The sequence below is a fragment of the Epinephelus lanceolatus genome, chromosome 11 (genome assembly GCF_041903045.1).
Source record: "Epinephelus lanceolatus isolate andai-2023 chromosome 11, ASM4190304v1, whole genome shotgun sequence".
Taxonomy (NCBI): Eukaryota; Metazoa; Chordata; class Actinopteri; order Perciformes; family Serranidae; genus Epinephelus; species Epinephelus lanceolatus.
In genome coordinates, this window is record NC_135744.1 from 39,152,888 (window position 1) to 39,175,814 (window position 22,927).

General features: G+C 41.8%; 1 protein-coding gene across 2 annotated transcripts in view; it reads right to left on the minus strand.

The window, feature by feature from the left end:
* LOC117246329 (polypeptide N-acetylgalactosaminyltransferase 10-like) overlaps positions 1-20,867 on the minus strand; it is a 129,260-nt gene extending 108,393 nt beyond the window's left edge. For both annotated transcript variants that reach the window (XR_013492362.1, XM_033610188.2), the window contains exon 1: positions 20,586-20,867. Coding sequence is in view for 1 of the 2 variants with exons in the window: in XM_033610188.2 (XP_033466079.1) it covers positions 20,586-20,744 (159 nt within the window). In the remaining variant the exon portion in view is untranslated. The remainder of the gene's footprint in view (positions 1-20,585) is intronic.
* Positions 20,868-22,927: the final 2,060 nt, after the last annotated feature.

Genomic DNA, 22,927 nt, shown 5'->3' on the forward strand with positions numbered 1-22,927 from the left:
GAGTGCAGTGCACAGAGAAGCAGTTAGAGCTACAGGCTACAGTGAGGCTAAAAACAGAGTTCATATGACGTTTTTCAAAACAATTTTCTATGTCGCGGCTGCAGCACACTTGGATCACTACGGATGAGCAGTATGGAGATACTATGTGGATTCAATTTTGTGTTCTTGGACGTTAGTCTGGGGCGCCGTCTGCCATTAGGTGTGCTATCCGCTGCCCCCGCCGATCTCCGCAAGGGATGTGAGGATTCTGAAACTTCACCTGAGCCTCTCTCGGCATATGGGTGAGTAGATAAGGGCTGAATTTTCATTTTTGGGTGCACTATCCCTTTAAGGCCATGGTGCCAAGTAAGAAAAAAAACATCTTTCTTCGCAGCCAGTGTTGCTACTTAATCAGCTGACCTCATGATCACTCACAGTAGCTAGCAAATATTATACAAGCAAATATTAGCCACTGCAACACCCACGCATTGCTACTCCATCACCAAGCTTCCAGGACCGCGTGTAGCAATACATTTTGCTCTGTTTATTTAAGGTGTGTCTGGGTCCACTGTCCACTCTGCTCAGTATGTGCTGACTTAGAAAAAGCAATCAAGGAACAACTCAGTTGGATAGCATTACAGTGCACCGCTGAAGTATACTGATAGTAGGACTGATGGCATCAGAGACTGAATGTCTGGAACTAGCAGCAGGTGACCACGGGTTGTGGATGAGTTTTGCGCAACTGAGGAGGAGGAGGAGGAGGAAAGATTATGCAAAACAAACAAAAGTTGATGTAAACTGGGTATCATGGTGTTCTGTATTGCTATCCAGTTACAGCTTATCCAGTGCAACTCTGCTAAAAAAAAACTGTCATACTCCATCCAATGCAGTCAGCAAACCAGCAGTTGAGTGTCAGCAGTGTTGACATTAAGCTTGACTGTTCCTTCATTGCATCAGCTACCACCTCAGCCATTCCCTAAGCTTGGGAAAAAAAATCCCAACATTTATAACTTGTTTCATTTACCTTCTTCCCACCCACAGCTTGTCTTTTCACGCATCATTTTACATCCCTAATCAATGCCAAAGAAAATATTTTACAAGACGGAAGGGGAAAAAGAAAATTTCCCCTGATTATGATCCAAGATGAAGACAGGTGGGGGGGATGGCGTGTATGTGTGTCTGAAATGATCAAAGCCCTTTAAATGCTAACAGTGACATCACCTGCTGTTCCTACAAGTAGCTCAGTAAGGAAGGCCACGGTCTAGCGGAGCAAAAAATGCAGCAATTTCTTCCGGAGACAGCACGTCAATCTTCAAACAGCTGTTCAGAAGTGCTGGTGTGGCTGCAGTCTGATTGCTGAAAAGTGCTTTAAGCCTAGAAAACGAGACCGACTGCCTCAGTTCAAACTCTTCCTCTGAAGCTCTCTGAACTATAGGAAACATCTATTGCACCATGACCTGTCAAAATGAAACAAAGTCGTCACACTTCACAGAGAAGCGGAGCGGCAGTAGCCTAATGGAGACAGAAAAAAGGTTTCATTCTGGAAACTTGGTAGTTCGAATCACAGCTGTGGGAATGTGGGTGAGGAAAGTTACAGGAAGCTTAACACTACGCTGGTGACAGCTGCTGAGGTGCTGCTGAGCAAAGAGCTTGAACCCTCCATCACTACCTTTACAATACCCATACACGAAGAAGAACCAATTGTTCTGAGCAAACAAGCTATGGCAGGAAATCAGACAACACTGAAAACATTTACAGCACCTGCTGCAGCACCCGGGTTTATACCAGCAGGTTTTTTCTTTTCTTTATTCTATGAATTTTCTTGGTTGTTGTTGATAGCAGATGGAGAAATCAATGTTTATGATGCCACTTCATTAATAGTTTCATTGCTACCGATCTTATCCTCCAATAATGCTGTATTTTAATACTGACAGCATTAAGTGGTCTAACAGAGTTACTGCTCCTGTGCTGTATCAATTAGGACATCAGCTTACTTCCTTTATCGATTAGCCAGGTTGGGTTCTGGCACAACTTCACCCCTTTGCTGGGAGGATGGTGAAATGATCACACATACAGGCTCTGCTTAATTTGGCTTTTATTTTCTGGTGTTACAACTGCACTAGTTCATTCCCAGTACAATGTGCTGCTGTGCACCTTGTCCCCGTAACTCATTAAGGTTATGTGGCTGAGATTTGACTGCAGTGATCAACTTTTTCTCCATTTAGTTTTAGCCGAATGGTTGTAGAAAAGAACTGGGCTTCCATTTTGAATGAGAAAGTGGAAACAAATGAAACCTGGTTGTCACTCCTGGAAATTAATATGAGGACATTCACTTGACGTTGAAGCCCTATCAACTTTGCGCTACTGGGTAGGGTTGGGTACCGAAACTCGGTACTTTTTGTACTTGGTACTGATTCACGTCGGTACTACCGAGTACCGATTCACTTAAAATGAATCGGTGCCAAATTTCGGTACCTGAGGTGGAGGCATAGCGAGAGCGTATGACTCGCACCTCAGACTCAGCAACAATGGCAACAAAAAAAATGTGCTGACAAAAGTTAACGTGCAGCACTGTTCCTAAATGTTCTCAATAAAATGTTGAAACTGAGAAGTTTAGACTATGGGCCCGAACGACGCATAGTGCGTCCAAATTCACACCTGTTCTTCTCTGTGGATTTTCTCCGCGACCGTGAGTCATAGCGAGAAGCCACGCATATCACGTGAAATGGCAGAACTGTAGCTTTCTGACAAGGCCAAGCACTTGTCGGTAATCCAATGTTTTCACAGCGAAAAAAAACTGATAAAGTTACAATAAAGTGATGTATAACAGAGCTTTCATACATGCTTTGCACACACATTACTTTTGGATGGATTACTCGCGAACGCAGGCTCGCACAGAAATGCCACACGTGCCCCCCCCCCCCAATAATAAAAAAATACTGGAAATCATGTCCGCCTGGCACAAACCACATGTTTTGGACAGCTGTGAAGTGACAGAATGTCCCACCATCATGGTTCTTATAATGCCAGATTCCAGAGAGTCTCCCCTCTTCATATATGGCAGAATATGTCTACTTCCAACTTGCTATGGTGAGATACATGTAAAAATGTAAGAATTTAGTAACACGGATGTTTTTTTCATTGATATAAAAATTAATATAAAATACAGGCACATAGGAGGACATGTAATGATGGCAAATCTGGTTAGCCCAGATTGCTGAAAAAAACAAGATATAGCATGTGTGTATGTAGCCTTTATAATGACTGTGATATGAGCTTAAAAGTAAAGGCAGTAAAAATACCCCAAAAAGGCCTAGGGCCCATAGGGTTAAAAAGTACCGACATAAGGTACCGTTTGGTACCGGTACCGAATTCCAGATACCGATAACGGTAACGTATCGGTTCAATTATGAACAGTTCCCAACCCTACTACTGGGTGACCTTACAGTCTTGGAGAGGTGTTTTTTAAGGTCCAGTTCACAATCAATACCATTCTGTCGACTCTCGGGCCTTTCAGTTTGATGTGCAAATGGAGGTCCATACTCATGTATACTCATACATTTGTTTCTGACGCTCTTCCTTAATCTACTGATATAAAACAACAGATATAATGGAATCATCTCTGATTCAGGTTACTGCCCAAAGACGAGAATCACCACATTATTCGAGAGCATGTGAACACACCAGTGTTTAAATAGACACAGCTGAGTGAGTGAGACAAACATACAGTCGAGCAACCTGCCTTAGGTAAAATGGTTCATCTGCTATGGACGCTTAAACTGTTCCTTCTTTCCAGTGAAGCTTTGCTGATTGTAATAACCGGATCGTAACTGCTCTGCAGCCAGACAGGCGATGTGAAAAACATGCTGCTTTGTCTTCTGTACACATAAACACGCACAGCTTTTATCTCATATGCACAAAGCCCACAGCAGACTGCCTTTAAATGCCGCCGACTCCAAGACTACGCAGGCTCCACGCATCAAACCATACTGCTGGAAGAAGAAAAAACAGAATAATCTCTCCAGAAAAAACTACACTGGTGCGTTTCCCCTCAGAAAGATAAATTCATCATAGGTCAGGTACTGTGGTCAAGTACACACAGAGTTTTTCAGCATGGAGAAAGAAAACACATTCGCCCAGCCAACAACAAAAAAAAACTGAACACAGCAAACCCGTTGGAGGTGAAGAAGAGTGCAGGTCCATTTATCAGCCAGCAGTTAATAACATGCTCTCAATGGAGACTTAATCAGGAACATTTTACAGTTCAGAAATTCATCTGATGATGTAACAATAACAGCAGTTAACAGTAAGTGACCTTTAATTCCTACTCCATCAAGATTACCAACAGCCGATAATAAGGAGTACAAGGGTCAGAGTCAATGTTCAAATCTGCAACATACAGAGTTATTAAATGAGCACAAGATACAGATGAGTTGGACAATCTGTGTGAAACCATTCAGCTAAATTCTACTGATTTACTCTGTATCTTCATGTTGGACATAAAGCATACTGTTCAAGCCAAGTGGCCATTTGGAACGGCTACAACACTTTTGATTTCCAGTGTGGTTCAACAACACATCATACCAACTAGCTTTCTTAGACTATCCAACATACAAAACTGAAAACTAGAATTACTGCCTCACAGTTGAAATTCATGTCTATCCAGACTCATACAATATACAGTATGTAGTGAAGCCTTTGAAGAAATTTAAAAAGGTAAGAAGTATATTTTTGGGCACAATATGGATGCTTCACACACATCTACAACCTGGCAGCACAGGAGCTCTATACAATCAGCACAGTTTCAGGGTAGGCATCCAAGATTAGTGTCATCAATTCGGTATTTGACTAAATGTCTCCCCTTCTGGTTCTGAGATATAGAGCGATTCTCAGAACATCATGATGAAACAGTGAAGCTGACCTTTGCCAAATTTGAGGAAGCTCCCTCTAGGCGTTCCTCAGATATCGCGTTCACCAGAATAGAACAAACTGACGACCCAAAACTATAATGCCTCGAGCCATGGCGGTCACTGGCACCAAGGCATGAAAACATGATGTCTCAGAAAAAATAGTTGAACTTTTTAAATGGATACTGCAGTAATTTTGAATATTAAGTTGGGGAGTGGGGAGCTCTCATAAGACAGATTTTTTTTTAAAGAATGGTTAAAATCTAAGCAGGAAAGCTGGGATATCCTCACTTTTATCCCCTAAAGTAGAGTTAAGCTTAAACAAAACTGCATGCTAAAATTCCTACACTCAAAACCCTCCATGCCTGGTAAAGCTTCACATCTTTGAAACTCCACATCCCAAATTTGTAATACAGGATTTCTGTTAAAATTTGATGTCTTGAGCCAAATCTGAGAAAGCCCTGATGACATCACCAGGGGGTCATTTAGTCACTCGAGAATGCTCCTTTCAAAGACACTGAAGACATTATACAACTCTTGTCACAGCTTGACTAGTTGCGATAGGTAAACTTATATTCATGTGTTAAATTGGTGGAATGCACCTTGCAACAAAAGGTCACAACACATCTAAGGTAGCATCAAATTATCCTGGATAAAGGATAACATTTTAAAAACAAAAACAATGAAATGGGAATCCATCCATCCATTTTCATCTGCTTATCTGGGGTCAGCAGGCCAAGCAAAGCACCCAAGACGTCCCTCTCCCCAGCAACGCTTTCCAGCTCCTCCAGGAGGACCCCAAGGCGTTCCCAGGCCAGATGAGATATAATCCCTTCAGCGTGTTCTGGGTCTGCCCAGGGACCTCCTACCAGTGGGACTTGCCCTGAACGCCTCTAATGGTGTTAGAGGTACCCAAGAGGCTTCCTGATCAGGCGCCCGAACCACCTCAACTGACCCCTTTCGACGCCAAACGACAGCGGCTCTACTCCAAGCTCCCTCCTGATGTCGGAGCTCCTTCCCCTATCTCTAAAAGGGGATTTATGGTCATGCGTTGACCCTACGCACTTAGCCTACGCACGTCGCTTATGCCGTTGTGAGCATTTTTACTTCTGCTGTGGTGTGTCTGTGTTTCTCTGCAGTTACACCTCCAAAACACTAGTCGGCGGCAGAGGTTTCTGTGAAGTGCTGTAAAGTTTAATTGATTCAAAACACATATTAAACACACATTAAACACACATTAAACATGGCTTAATAGAGACAATTTGAAACACAAATGTGATACACAAATTGGCTTCACTACAACTCGCAGCATTCACAGACAAACACTTGTCTTTATCTGGATACATTTTCCCCACAAATTCAACATGCTAACGTTATTAGCACAAGCCTATGGCATTTTACATTGTATAAATTAGCCTAGCAACTAGCGATCTTTTCCACTTCTCATATAAAACCAGGGACAACAGCAACATTTAACAAAGGTAACGGCACACAGTTTGGCTCCATAACAACTCACAAGGTTCACTGACAAAACAACTGTCTTATACTAAACACGTTTTTTTTTTAAATAAATACAACATGCTAACGTTATTAGCACAAGCCTATGGCATTTTACATTTTATTGATTGGCCTAGGGGCCGGCGATCTTTCCCTCTTCTCATATGAAGCCAGGATCAATCCCTAAGGATAAGTCCCTGAAGGATAAATCACACACAAGACTTAACATGCTATTTAGTGGAAGCTTTACTGTCTCCACAATTTATTGTTTCTCATCTGTGAACTAAAAGTAAATACAAGCTCCTTTTCCCCTGAGGGAAATGGTGTCAGGTCTGCGTCACTGCAACAAGTAGGCCTAGTTACAATTCTGGGGAGGTGCACGTTAGCCTACGGCGTAAGTTATGACGTAGGCTCAAAATCGACGTGGAGCCTACGTCATACCTATGCGTCGATTCAACGCAGAACTATAAATTACGTGTAAGGCTGAGCCCAGCCACCCCACGGAGGAAACTCATTTCGGCCGCTTGTACCCACGATCTCATTCTTTCGGTCACTACCCAGAGCTCGTGACCATAGGTGAGGGTTGGGACATAGATGGACCACTAATTCAAAAGCTTTACCACGACAGTCCGGCACAGGGCCTGCATCACTGCAGAAGCTGCACCAAACCACCAATCCATCTCACGCTCCATTCTACCTTCACTCATGAACAAGACCCCAAGACACTTGAACACCCTTGCTTCAGGCAGTAACTCCCTCCCAACCCAGACGGGGCAGACCACCAGTATCCACAGTAGGGTAAAAATTCCACTTCACAACTGCAATAAGGTCCTGCTCCTGCTCACAGTTTCACATTGAAGTGCACAGTGCTGCCAACATATGCTGGCTATTATCAAACTAGTGCAAAGACTGCATGTTTCAGATTTTGTGCAAACACAAATTTAATCCGCAGCCCAATGTTCCTATCTGACCCAAGGTTAATGTGACTGTGAAGCAGATTTATGCAAAAAATAGGCCTATTTAAGGATGCATCTTATTCTCTGTGAGGCTCAGCACTGTGAAGCACAGAGCTGGCCTTAAATTGGCGTCCTGGGATTAGCTTAATCATCTGAGCATAAAAAAAGCAGCTCCATAACCCACGTGGCTGTAATTAAAAGCCTGACTCCTCGCTCCGTATCCACAGGCTGTCTGCTGCACCTGTCCCTCATTTGGCTCCTTGCACTGATCTGGGGCAGCAGATCCCTGACAGGCATACAGAGCAGCCACTGCACGCGCTCAGTCTGTGCCGCAGCCAGCAGCGAGTCAACGTCTGCCTTGTGTGAGGAACCTGGGGAGGAAACGCTCTCTAACAAAGTCAGCCTGTGAACAAACACCTCTTTTACCCGCTCACTCTGCCTTTTTCTCCTGAGGTGTTTCATCCCCTCCCTTCCTCCCTTTCTCTCCCACCTCTGAGTGATAAAGTGCAACGACTTAAGTCTGCAGCGAGTAACTCCACTTGTCTTTGCAAATGACTTTCATCCCTCAGTCTCCCTCGTTTCCAGAGGCTTAACACGTTAAAGATAAAATCTCATTTCCCAGTCTGGCAGCACAGCTAGCCCACAGCTCAGTGAGACTGCATCAGGTACTGACGTAACGGCTTGTCCCCTGATCACAAAATCCTGGACGTATGTGATATAGTGTCCCTCTACATAATCTCACGGTGATAAAATCCTATATAAATATTAACAAATTTTTACTGTACTCTTACATACCTGAACATGTGTTTAAACATTTCATTCTAAGTATTAAAAACTGTTACTCAACAGGATGAGATGGATTAATCACATAACTATGTGAATTTGAACAAGTCTGTATCTGACATATTGCTATCAGAAACATGCTATGATATTTCACACAACATTGACTATATTTACATGTGCACTAATATTCCACTATTATTCAGAATATGATGATATTCTGGATTTGATACAGGCCATGTACACAGCATATTCCAATTGGATATTCACAACAAGGCCTTTTACCCAGTGAAACATTTTCCAAGTAAGTAGAGATGCACCGATCCAGCTTTTTCAGTTTTGATTCCGATCCCGATGCTGTGGCTTTGAGTATCAGCCGATACCCGATACCGATCCGATACCTTTCGATGTAGAACAGAACGGACTAGAGGCATCAGGCATTGATGACTACACAGTTCTTTTCTAAGATAAAATGAAACAAGATGAAACAGATTAATGCAATGATGAACGATTTATTTTTAACAAAAATAAACAATTGTGCAACAGCATTTGAAATACTGTGAAATAGGATCGCCTCAGGTATAGGTTGCATTTTTCAATACCCGATCCATCTATTTTGATGATATTGGGCCGATATTCGATCCACATATTGGATCGGTGCATCCCTAGAAGTAAGATATAGGATATTCTGAGAATGTACAGAGCTTTTGTGCAGAGACTGTGCAAAAGCTCTGTACATTTTACACAATCCAACTAGCCAACAGTTTCCAAGGCCGGGGTAAAGACGCATGCCCGAAAGAAAACCCCCCATTTCTGGTCAGAAGAGGAAACACACCTACTTCTAAACATTATGAAAGACTTGGATATTCACAGGGTTCTGGATATGGGCAAATATAACAACTGCCAGCATTTCAAGAAGGTGTTGGATGGAAAGGAATATGTCCACCATCAGGGGAAGCCTGAAAAATACTACTTTGATGCAAAGAAGCAAAATGACATAAGTGGCTCCAGCCGTTCCTTTTTCCCTATCTGGACGTGATAAATGGCATGTTAATCAGAGTATGCATGGCTGCATGTAAACAGTATATTACTAGAATATTCATTTCCATTAGCCAAGTAAACAGCTTAGTAGGAATATTGTCTAAGGAAAAGAAATAAGAGTAAAAACTGGAGTATTTTATGCATAAACATAGTCATTCATTTGTTTGTATCAGCCCCTGCCCAGGGCTGTGTATTGCCAAGAATGGTATTACGATACGATGCGATACGATACGATACAATACGATACAATACAATACGATACGATATGGCATACGAATCCAATTTTAGGAAATCTGTGAAAGTATAAGGAACAGATCACTATATGCGTAAAAGGGTTTAAAGTTTTTTACAGTCTGAGCAAAGGAATTAATATTTGCCTATATCAGTGAAAACAATTACGTTTAAAGTGCCTGCAGGATTCTTTAGGTAACCATATTCAGGGAAAAAAAGTGAAGAATAAAAATCTGTGGTGTTTTTGGGGAATCAATATAGTATCACAACACATAATAATGCAATATGAAAGTGTATTTTTAGTGTATTTTTTATATTTTCTCACCACCTACCTCTGCATGATTGCATTTCCATGAGCATATGAGAAAATTGTCTAATTTTGTAATGTATTAGGGCTAACACAACACTACCTTAACAGAGGTTTGACTACACACCTAACGACAAGCTTAGTACACACACAGCTATCAAAGCACAACACTCACCAGTTGTGACAGTTTCTGACTGACATATTGTCCAGCTCAGGATGACCAGAACACCAGCGACAGTGACGACAACACTGCCTTTTCAAGTAGAAGCTCTGGGAGCGGCCGAACAAAGAAGCAGGAGCACTCTGGAAAAAAGATACTGAGTGCATCGCCTTTAATCTAGCAGGTCGCATGCCGCTGCATACGCTCTTACCTCATTGGGAACAATAAAAAAAAAAAACTGGCACTCAGAGAAAAAAAAAAAACAAAAATGCTGTGGACACTCAGCCAGACGGCTGCAACTAATAATTGGAATCATTATTGATAAATCTTCTGATTGTTTTCTTTTTTAATCAATTAATCATTTTGTTAATAAAGTGTCATGGAATACTGAAAAATGCTTATTTTTCAAAACAGGATTTAATTCGGGAGCACAAGCAAATATTTTGTCAGCTTGTTTCCCTTCCAATTTCCTTTTCAGATTCCCGACAAGCTTTGCCAATTCCTCTCTGTCCTCACATAATCCTCTCTGATGTTAAACACTGACAGGCAAAAATTGAGAGGTCATCCTTGCTGCGATAAAAGACTATTTTTACAAAAACATGACATGCAGCACTCTGCAGCGTAATAAACTCTAATGAACTCTCACAACTGTTATCATAAACTGTGTTAAATTGTCTTAATCCTACTCTCACAGCCTCTCTAATTGCTCTTAACCTCACAGGATTCATAGAGCTGATGTGATTTTCTTAATTGCAGAGAGCCCCCATTTCCCTCACTTGTTTGCCCTCATAAGGAAATTCACTGCAGACTCAAATTATTCCCAATTCCTAAACACGCCTTGAGGAGTCTCGCTTTTTCTTCCAATCCTTGTGCGTATGTGGTGCAATCCGCAAGAGCGGTTTTTGCGAGGGCAGCCTAAATCCACTCAATTTCAATTTTGTTTCTATGCTCTTTGGACTCGCGCTTCCTGTAGGTGCAGCCTCGAGGTCCCCGAGCGTTCTCAAATCACTGCCTGCTATTGGCATGAAACATCATTCCCTCTCTCCCACATGATGTCAATAGAGCAGAAAGGAGAGATTTTTCACAGAACCACGGGCTAAACTCTTATTCAACTTTAATGTTTATCAGAATAGCAACAGAGAGGAAACAGACAGGGAGCTGCAGGTCAAACAGTTCGACACTGCCAGAGCGCCAAGGAAAAGCATCGGAATCTGGGACATTTAGATGACTTTATATGTCTGGTTTGGCCAAGTTCCTGGGATTTACTTCTCGTGATGAGAAACATGTCAACTCATTCTTCTTAAAATCCAATTTTGGAGTAAACTGTTATAGGAGAAACTATTAATTCACCCAGTTACAGTACATTATTTGTCAAGAGGCTGCATAATGAACACCGACAATTTTATCAATATCTACAGGAAGAGTTATGGGAGTTTTTCCTTCCAATCTGTTGCTATGAAAATATTAGCTTTTCTTATTATAACAATGTAGGCTGCAAAGCAAATTAGTCCATGAAATGATTTCATTGGATCCAATCATGTCTCAGCACACTTGCAGCCTTATTATAGCCAACATGTGTTCTTCAAAAGGTTTTGAATAGATATAAAGTAAATGAATAAAGCATCAAGGGTTTGTTTATTTTCCCTCAAAGGGACAAATGTCAGACTTTCAGTGTTTTTCTTCGGGCCTGTGGGAGCCCTGGAGGACAGGGGGGTCAAACAAATATGTGATTTGCATTGTGACTGTGGGGAAGGAATACATCACAAGCCGACAGCCGGGGAATTCAAAATCAGACTGAAGCACTGGGGGTATTTATTTAGAAAACCAGTTTATTCTGGAGTAATAATTTGCCTGGCATGCTGCGGTTCAACAAGCTGTGACTTCTGGGGCAGAAATGAGAAATTAAAAGATACAATATTTTTTCAGCTGGGATTTCACCTCGTCCTCAGATGTTCTACATAGATGTCCTTGTTTACTTTGAGCTCTGCTCATTAATAAGAACAGGCTGTCGCTGACCGACCTTCTACCGGCTCTAAAAGCAGCATATATAAGCGCGTGTATGTGAGTCAGGGAGTGTACTGTACATGTGTCAGAGGGGAAACGCACAAGGTCCTGCCGTGATGAATGAACAGTAATCCAGCCTACAGTGTGTGGCTCATAAATGCAGCCTCCAGTGTACAAAAGCCTGTATGATCCTCATTTCTCTGCGACAGGGCCATGAATCTCAGCCAAGTTTCCTTTCAAGAGCACACTTTATCTTCTGGACTTTTATCAGAGCTGATTACATCCAGTTCGCGAGAGGAAAATCCACCGGCAGGTTGCCCAAAAATGGAACCTGACGTGGGAATAGGCTACATATATCCCACATACCCTATATGCAGAATACATGTAGTCCATCTATACTTTCTGCATGACTCTTTTGATTGGGCCGAACCCACCTTGAACAGTTCAGACTTGCTTTTTATCCAAATTCCTACAATTCCTTAGCAATTAACCTGTTGCTTATTTTTCATATAGTTACCTATCGTGTTATCAGAGCCCAAAGTGATGGCTTTTTTGCATTTTTTTAATTGCCTGAGTAAAGCAGCATATCCTCACATCTGAGAGGCCTGTAACTGCAATGATAAATTATTGATTAATTTTCTCAGTCGATTGATCAATCAATAATTCATGCCAGTATTTGCTTCAAAGCAAAATCCAGAGTTGGTTACCTTTGGCTGAGAGGCTTTGACAGCGAAGCAGCTGTAGGAAGAGCTGAGCTGAGTCACTGGAGGCAGCTTAGCTTAGGTTTGCTGGATTTTAACCCCATGGTTAGAAGTTAGTCAAAGTATGGCCATTATTTAAACACCTCACATTTACTGCATGAACTTTATAGGAAAAGAAGCTCAAACCTCCAATACCACAGTCACATCAGCAACAGTACAGGAACATATTTGAAATGGTTAAAAAATCAGGTTTTAACTAAGTAGTAGTGCAGTGGTTCCCAAAGTTAGAGTGTCTAATACGAACAGTATTAGACACTAGTAACAGTCTATACGACCTTGTGAACAATGGAAGCATTTAACCAAATACAATCCATACTTTTAATTCATTGTTCAGTTTAATATTTGGACAGCAACATAACCTGCTGACGTCTGCCAGCTCAAAACACGAGGCTCACCCATCACGGTGGAACATGTTTGAAATATTTCAGACAATAAGAGGCTCGACTGATCTTACAAATAAAGTGATGGCACCCCTGCCTGTTTAATTAAAACTAGATGGGAAAACTGAATGCTTTGGGGAGATAGCGTGAATGCTTTTGCAACGTTTGCCAAGCCTTTGTCAGGACATGCATGCGTCTCTGCCACTGCAGACACCAACTGGGTTTCCATCCAAATGTAGCACAAATTTCAACCAAATCTGCAAAATAAATTGTGATGGTACAGTCTGTTCTATCCTCTAATGTTATGCAAATATTGGGAGGTGGTTCATCGAGATAAGCAGTGGTTAGTGCCAATTCTCCAGTCAGGTGGCACTGCAGGGAAGGGCGTATTGAGAAGATGTAATTAAAAGAGCACCAGTCAAACTTAAAACAATGAAAAAAATGGATGTATAATGGCGGAGAGCACACTGGACAATGGGAATAGAAAGTTTTAAACAACTAGTATGAGACCTATGTGCTCTTGGAAGAGTTCTGGTAACAGCTCTGTGAGCATAAGCGTGCTAAAAGCCATCCAGAGACGATGCAGAGAGCTTGCGGTGGTCTATGCAATGACAGGATGTCATGACTGTACGTCATCATTTATTCACTGAATCTGTTTCCATAGAGCTTAGTCACAATTTACCTTTTATCGATGCACCATCCTTTCCACCTGCCCCAAGCATAAGACCTTTTTTGTAAACGATTTTTTAAAATTTTTTGGTTTCAAAATGTTTTCAGGTTTTTTGTTTTTTTTTTATGCGCAAATTGAAACATGAATAAAAAATGGTGGGTGTAAATGCACCTTCTCCAGTTAGCTGGGCAGCACAGCAGGCAGAAGGTCAGACTATACGGCCTCTTTTTTTAATTCTACCCGCTGCTCTCATCTTCTCTCACCTCCACTTAACCTGAGCTGCTGGAGCAGGCAGGAGGAAGCCGAGCCACCTCTGCTTCAACAGGTTTCCTTAATAAGAGACGGGAAATGTGCAAATTACCTTTCTGTCACTGTCACGGTGGGGAGGCTTGGAGGCAGCTGATGTTTGCTAGAGCCGTGTGAAATACTCATTGAGGCACCGTATGCATGAGCACATGATTATAGCTTACACTACTACTATATCACTGTATTAGATACAGCTGTGTTAGCACGGTACAGAGGGTCAGCCCCTCAGAGAGAGAGGTACTGTTGTTGTGCTTAGGTCAGGCCTGTACCTGCATATCAACATCTGAGGATCTACATCTTTTGTTCGATCAGCAAGTTGAGAACAATAAAGCCCTAGTGACAAGTCACCACCGCGGTAGCAGACAATGGCTGTCACAAAGCAGGCGTGTATGGTGTTTGTAAGCTAATGTGCAGGGTTCTTTATGGCCTCCAGCCTGAAATAAAAACCGCCAATAGAAACTTAACATTAATATTTGGGAGGAAGGTGCAGAAGCCCTATATCACACAGCAAAGGCCACATAATGTGTGAGGCAACTGAGCAGAATAGTTAGTATATTCATCACAAGACAAAATGTGTCAGACTCAGCTCAGGTGATGACAGTTGACAACAGTCACATTGTCTGTTAGCTTTGCAAGGAATGAATCAGAGCAGCACGTCCAAATGAATCCGCTCCTCATATAATCATTGGTTTTTCACTAATGAAGGTTTTAGATTTTGGCCTTTAGGGCCCAGATGCCAAATTTCTGAATCCTAGGACAGTGAAGGAATGGCCCATCTTACTAAGCCTCTGATTGGCTTACCCTAACCCTAACCATTCCTATTCCTTTTGCTTTAACCTAACTGAGTACAAGTACTAGCCATCATATGGAGTGTAGGGCAGGTCATTCCTTCACTACCCCAGGTTTTGCAAATTTCCCACCCAGACACACCGAACCAACATCAAGGAACTAGTGACAGTAAAGCCAGACTGTTGTATTGCCTCTCATCCTGTGTGTCTCAGCTAGAAAGTTGCACCTGAACACAACACAAAGACTACATGTCAGCGACCAATTAGCACGTACATTCTGTGCCTGTTTGAGAAGAAGTAACTCTGCATACTAGCAGGCAGCGCTAGTATGTATTCGTCATAAAAAGAGGACCGACTGGACAAATTCACAATGCTAGTTAGCCAGTTAGAACATTAACAGCTCAACCCAATGTGATAAGAACAAATTACATTTACTGTGCGCTAGCTAACAATAACCCAAACAATTCCTAAACATTTCTGCTGAAGAGCACAATGGCTAAAACCATCATCTTACCTAATATCACAAGTTTGTTTTGATGCTACGGTCTCTTGACTCTTGGCTGTTTATCCGCTTTCCTCACTTCTGTTTCTCTTCTCGTCCACAGAGCTGAACAGCCAATCACAGTGATTTCACTCTCTGACTCAGATTCAGCATCCCGAATTGCCAAATAAAACCGACAAGGCCCAAACAGTGTCAACGGTACAGAACACACACTGCCAAAACTAGGGCAACAGTCGCTCAACAATGGCCGACCGTCAACTTGGTGTGTCAAGGCCCTTAAATAAACAGAAATAAAGATGGCTGCTGAACAAGTTAGTAGTTATTGCCAGTTGTCATGTTTGTTCATGAATGAAACTGAGACTAGGGGTGGGAATCTCTAGACGATTTAGAGGGCTTAGATTCAATTATAAAACAATTAGCGATGCATTTCGATGCATCAAAATACTGTATTTGTAGTTATCCATAACTTAAAAACTGATGAATTTACTTGCATACCCCTGGTCAGTCAGATTGTATTTATCTGTAGTTGCTCACACGAATCTATTGTGGGACATATATATGGGATATATACATGCTGACTTAGAGTCCAGTGTTTCCGTAGTGTAATATTTCAGCAGAAACAGTATGCAACTCACATTCTCTTGAATAATATATGGCCCAAATCCTTTTTATTATAAAAAGTTAACTGCATTAATGAATTAATAAATTTGAAAGCATCTCACAAATCTCCTGTGTGTATAAGAATATGAGGGGGAGGCAGAGTGCTCCAGGGCGGCCGCTGTGTTGTTATTTACGTTATGCCAGCAGCGGAGTGCGAGCAGCCTCACTCTCCGTTATCTCCGGTGAAAGCCAAGAAGCTGAGCAGGCCGGGCGAAGGTGTTTTTAAGGTGAAACAGACTGAGCAGAGTTATTTTCTTCAACACAGAGGTGTTTTAAGTTGTTAAATGCTGCAGTATGTGTTGGTCAGCCGGTTTATGTAATGATCGCTGCTCCGTTAATTAACGCTAGTCTCTGGAGTAACATGCTTGCAACTGCTGCCTTTAGTGACGATGAATTACATGGTCATTCTAGCCTTTCCGCGCTGCAGACCTCATGGTCAAGATCTGCCCCTTTCATTGCGTCAACATCATGTTATAATGAACATTTAGATAATCGATTATTGACATTTGTAAAACAATGGCGAATTGTCAATTGTCCACTATAATTGAGACGCACCTTGTTAGCCTCAAATGTTTGTCTTCCTGTTTTGGGCTGAACTCTCGCTTTAAAGGCTCATTTATTGGAGCAAGATGGCCTCAATTCAGCCTGCCTGTCTCTTATCAAACTCTTCTGGAGGTTGACAGCTGTTATCACAGTTTGCTAATATGTAACAGGCTTTTCCCGGACTTGTAGATGTCCTTTAATCCCATTCATAATATCTCTTGTCATTTAAGATATCAAATCCAAACTTGAGCTGAGAAAAGTAATCCACGGAGAAGATTTAAGCTGGCTTTATCATTCCCACAATTCAGCCTGCAAATTAGCTTTAGCTGCCGATAACAACGACACATGGGAAACATCAGTGTGGGCTTTTGATGGGGATTTGTCAACATTTGCAGACTAAATGATGAATTGATAATGAAAAGAATTGTTTACAGAGCTATTGCATACGTTATTCCAGTTTTATTCTACTAAAAGAGACACATGCAACAAACATGTTATGAGACAGGTTCTAGCTAACGCATCAAAACAGAACTCTGCTTCCTTACTTCATTTCTAAAATGCTTCCAGTCAAGTAAGTTGGCTGAACTTTGGACAAACACCATCGCCATCCAAAATTCACATTAACATACATGCACATACACACACAGCCACACACAAACACACACATACCATCAGTGAAAGCCTCCATTCAGCAGATCGCCTCATTTGAATTAGAGGAGCTACTATTGTCTGCCAAATAGGCTCCGTTTTGGTGAGATTTTCCAGTTTCTATGTGGACCAACAAAACAACACACCCAGCTCCCGCTTGAGCCTCACAGTTATTCATCTTTTTTACTTTACCTTTAAAAGATTATTGCATTCAATTCAAGCCACAGCTCCCATTCTCCTTAAAAAATAACCAGAAGTTGAACCATGAAAACCCCAACCCTATAACTTTGTTCCAGAATCCTTTAAAACTCCTCTGTCCTGCTGGTACAGATATATTTTGTCTCCTGTTCAGACAAATTGATTTTAAACCTATTTTACAAAGTCCAACTTGACCACAAAGCATGTTAAACCAAAAAACAATGGCAACAGGACTTGGCTCTTCTCCTTTGTGTCGAATGTAACAAGAAAAATATAAATACATTACTAGATATTAGCCTAATATAGTAATGAGAGAAAATAGCATTTATATAGATAAATGAACCTAAAACTAAACTGTAGTTCCAGATGTTTCCCACAAGATGAGCAAATCAGTGAGTGTATTTACATGGACAGTTTAATTCCCTTTTCATTCGGAATCAAAGTTCATTCCTATTAAAAGTGATCTTGTAAACACCTAATTCGGAATGAAAATGGCCAATGCGATTGATAATTCAATCCGATGTAAGGGGCTGGAATATTCTGTTTAAATTCCCAATGAAAGAATTTCTCGCACTTGTACTCATTCCTCTTTAAGTTCATTACGGTCTTTCTGCGCATGCTTATTTCCTTGCCCTTCTGGCGCGATGACGTATATAACGCACATAGCAACGAGCTGAGATAGAGCAGTCGGACTCGTTGCACTCACTGCTTTCCATTCGCCACAGCACGGTCATCTCTCTCCCTTCTTCGACCTTCTACCTCCCTTCTCCTCCTCAACAGACGAAGCATTAGCAGAACAAGGTTGTTGTCGTACTGCTGCTTCAAGAATATAAGCAAAACAAGCCCGAAAAAGGCACTAAGAACGGCGTCGTCAAGCATCTTGGTATCTGGAACGAGGACTAGTACTACGTATCCAATCAGAAACCTTCCCTGCCCCAAACCTTGTGCGGACCCGAATACAGGCGATTAAACTGATCTCCTGTGTAAACCCTCATTTAGAATGATAATTTCCCATGTAAACTACCTGGAAAAACTTTAATTCCGAATGATTTCATTCAGATTTATTTCATTCTGAGATTGAAACAGGGTTTATTTACAGTTAGAAATGCTTCACCATACAATTTAAACATGATTTTGTGTCTACAATTAATATGTTAATGTTTCCATATTCACATTATTTTACCCCAGTATGACAGACTCACAAACAAAGAAATGCATAGTTGAAGCAAATAGTTAATTTACAGGTACAATAAGTTCATAAGTTCACTGGCAGATAGGTAGATAGATATCCCGCCACTTGTGGTCTTTTTTTTTTTTAGGAGCTAACGCCATATGTTATACACTCAGACCTCCAGGGCTTTTAATAAAACAGATATACCGCCCCCATTTAGCCTGATATTTTTCTACAGATTTATTTCATTCCGAATAAGAAGCCATCATGTAACCGCACCCAATAACACTTTAGCTGCTAATTCAGTTTAGATGAATAAATAAAACACATTTTGACAACACTGACACAATTTTATTCTATTTTTTATTATACTGGTTGTGGGTAGTTTTTGTTCCAGCTAAATGGGTCTTTAAGGATTTCTGATGTTCTTCTAAAACAGCAGCAAGCGTCGCTTAAAAATGTAACTTATACTGACTCGTGAGTAAAACCATGTCTTACCGCTGTAAAGGATTTGAAAATGTTTGACTTGGTGTCACAATGACTTGACCAAAAGACATTTTTACAAACACAATAACTTGTAACATTGAAAGAAATAATTACTTTAAGAATCTTTCAACCACTAAATGACCATTTGCGTAACAGTTTGCTGTGCCCTGTTACTTTGAATTAGTGAAGAAAACTTTGTTGTTTTTTTACATGCATCCATGGAAAATGGCAAAACATCCTTTTGCTAACTCTCATACAACTCGTGCAGTATAATCCAAGTCTCATTTTTGCAGTCGCATCCTCAGTACTCCCCAAACACATGTATTTTCGCTATAATAAATAAATACATAAAAAATAAACTTGACTAATAGTGAAACTTATCCATGCTCTCTTTAAAGTCTGACTCCAAAACTAAGATTTTTAAGCAAAAATGCATGTGTTTAAGACTTGGATTCAACTGCACAAGTCACGTGAGAGTTTGTAAACGGATGTTTTGATGTAGTTTTGCCATTGTTACATGCGGTCCCCAATCAGTCAATACATAAATATGTTCCCCATTTTCCGTGGAGGCAAGCAAGAAAAACTTTCCCTCACTAATTCAAGGTAACACTGCGTGAATTATTGATTTACAAATGGTAATGTGGTGGGTGAAGTTTTCCTTTAAGTTATCAAGTTGCTGAAAATAAAAGCAAATTTTAATGATCAACAAATACAAATATAATTCCAAAATCTCAAATGTGAGGATTTGCTGCTGTTTGAGGTTTTAGTTTATGTCACTGTAGTTGGAAAATCTTTGGATTTTGTATTGTTAGTTGAGGAATGTGACCTCAGACCTCACCTTCAAGCTCTGGGAAGGTTTGCTGACAGTCTATAAACTCAATGCATAATCATAAAAGGCATAAACTGACTGATTAGTAGTGTAAATAAATATTAGTTGCAGCCCTATGTGCTTATAATAACATACCACTTCTACACATAGGGGGCTTTAAACTTCCATGCAAAGAGAAGATGACTACATGGGGGGCACAGTCTGACTCTAAAAAACACTGTGGCCAAAAAAAGCACCCTGCTGTTAAATCTGAGCCGATGACCACGTGAATACATAACCACGAAAACTGACCCTTTGCTGCACCTTTGCAACTGTGTGTGCTGACGTCTGTCAACCTGTGAACGCAGCACTGTCAGTTTCACATTTTTTGACAACTTCCTGAAGTCAGTGTTATTGTAACTTACTGCGACGCCCAGCTTCGGCTTAGCTACGTGGCTCCCTGTTCACCCGCGCCGCTGTAACTAATGACCTGCCATGCTTGCACAGTGCTAAAAGGAGGTCCATTTTGTAAATCACATCACACACTCACTCACACACACTCACACAGTATGGGAATGTAAAGGTTGGTGGTATTGGGGGGTGAACCGTTGAGGCGAGCACAGAAGCACGGGGAAGTACGCAGCGTTTCAATCTCTGCTCCCACTGCAGCGAACAAACTAACATTTGAAGGGTTTCAGGCGGATCTCGCCACGGTTGGTACACGGCGAGGCAGCCGACGACCAGCGGATAGACCGTGGAGACCTCCCCGCCACAGTGAGCCACCCGCGGCCGAGCTTCTTACCTGTATCTGGGGGATGCCGCCTGGTCCGTCCACTGTGTCGGGCGAGTTGTCGAAGACTCGGTCCCTGTACAAAGACCACAGCCCGACGTTGGGGAGGAAAAGAAGAGCCGCTATGAGCAGCCCGGCGAACTGCAGCAGCCTCTTCTCCTTCCGCCTCATCTCTCCGGGAGAAAGCGTGTGAAGCAGCGGCGGTGGAAACTAGCGAGCCCCGTACCCCCGCTTTTCCAAGCGGAGACAACTTTCACTCTGACTGGGGGACGGACACCGGCGCTGTGACGCTCCACAGCTGCGAGCTCCGCCGCTAGGGGGAGCGAACCACTGCACTAAAGCCGGAGCGGGGGTGAGGAGCTGGGGGTTCAGTCAAAAGACCACTTCCTCCCTTTTTAAACTGGAAATTAACATCTCTTAAAAAATATTAAATTCCCATGTGTAACCACAGTCAGTAGATTACACACAGCGAGAGCAAAGTGAAACTACATTATCATGGAAAGTTCTATGGGCAGCTGACGACCTGTGCCGCCTTCAGATGCACCTCGGAAATAACACGAACGATGTTTTCTAGGGGCATAATAACCACCTGTATAGGCTATCCAGTAAATCCACCCTGGAGACTTGTCAAATAAATTCATTGAAGCATGATAGCATATAGAACCCACTTTGAATCACCTGAAGACACTGTCTCATGAATATAAATGGACACTTGTCTCAGGTGACTGGGATTATCATAAACACATCCTGCTGTCACTGTGGACTTTCCTGTCACTGCTAAAGTACATTTGGTCACCAGTATAACAGCTCTAACTTTTAATTCTCATTTTGAGTACACAGGGCAGATCCTTTTTTTTTTGCAAACTCTTAACATGCTTAATGAGTAAACAGAAGTATGCATATCCTTTTCAAATGGCACAACACCCCTCCCACCCCCTCACAAACACCAAGGGGCCAAACTACCCAACAGGTGGCATCCCTACACAACAAAGAAAAAGAAATGACCAGTTTTATGACACATGTCAAAGTTAAGAAAAATTCGGACTTAATATTAACGTAAATGCAGATGTTTCCATACAGTGCACAAGGTATAAAAATGATGTAAATCGTGATGCTGGATCACATCACACTCACCTAATCTCAAAGCAGCTGAGCACGTGAGACAGCGCTCCCCACCACTATCATCAAACACTTAAAGGGAAATTTCGGTTTATTTCAACCCGTCTCCTATCGTCCTAAATTTGTTTCAAGTGACTAGTGACATAAAAATAATAGTTAGCATGTTAGGCGTTAGCCTAGATACAGCCGGGGTGCATAGTAGTGTCAGACCTGTTAAAACGTACGTGAACGGGCAACCTTCAAGTGCAAAGTTAGTCCACTAAACAAGCTTTTTTTCCACAAAGACCGCCTCATATCGTTAGGATAAATGTCAGAGAACATATAGAAAATGACATGTAAACGTGTTGTCTTACCTTACCGGTGTGCTGCCATGTTTGTTTACCATTTAGCTCTGCTTTCCAAAGCGCGGCCGAAATATATCTCGCGAGCTCTAGATAAAGCTCAGCTGGATACTACTCCAGGTGGAGGTGTCTCGTCCTAGGTCACATCCAGACCTTGAAAATAAGGCTGCAACCGCTCCCATTCCTTGCAACAGAGGCATTCCTCTTCTGTGGGCACTGGGGCACAGCATTCACAGGTACACCACCAATCTCCAGAGCTACGCAGCCTTGCAGCAGCCATTCCTCCTCTCTCGTCCTCTACCTGTTGCGCCTCTCTCTCTCTCTTCCTCCGTTCTTCAATTTCACGAAGCTCTTCGTCAGTGTATTCTGGCTCAAATAAATAAGGGCGGCCATCAAACTCTGCAAAATCAAATTCCTCCTCCACAGAGTTGAAGTCTGGCAAAAAGTCAGCCATTATTCTATAAATCTTTCATAAAATAAATGAATGAACTTTTCAGGCTACTGTCCGGTTCTGCCTTCCAGCTGTTGCTGCTTGTTCAGGCACAGTATGAGATCGCTGCTTGTTCTCGCGATATTTCGGCCGCACTTTGGAAAGCAGAGCTAAATGGTAAACAAACATGGCAGCACACCGGTAAGGTAAGACAACACGTTTACATGTCGTTTTCTATATGTTCTCTGACATTTATCCTGACGATATGAGCCGGTCTTTGTGGAAAAAAAAGCTTGTTTAGTGGACTAACTTTGCACTTGAAGGTTGCCCGTTCACTTAGGTTTTAATAGGTCTGACGCTACTATGCGCCCCGGCTGTATCTAGGCTAACGGCTAACATGCTAACTATTATTTTTATGTCACTAGTCACTAGTCACTTGAAACAAATAGGAGACAGGTTGAAAT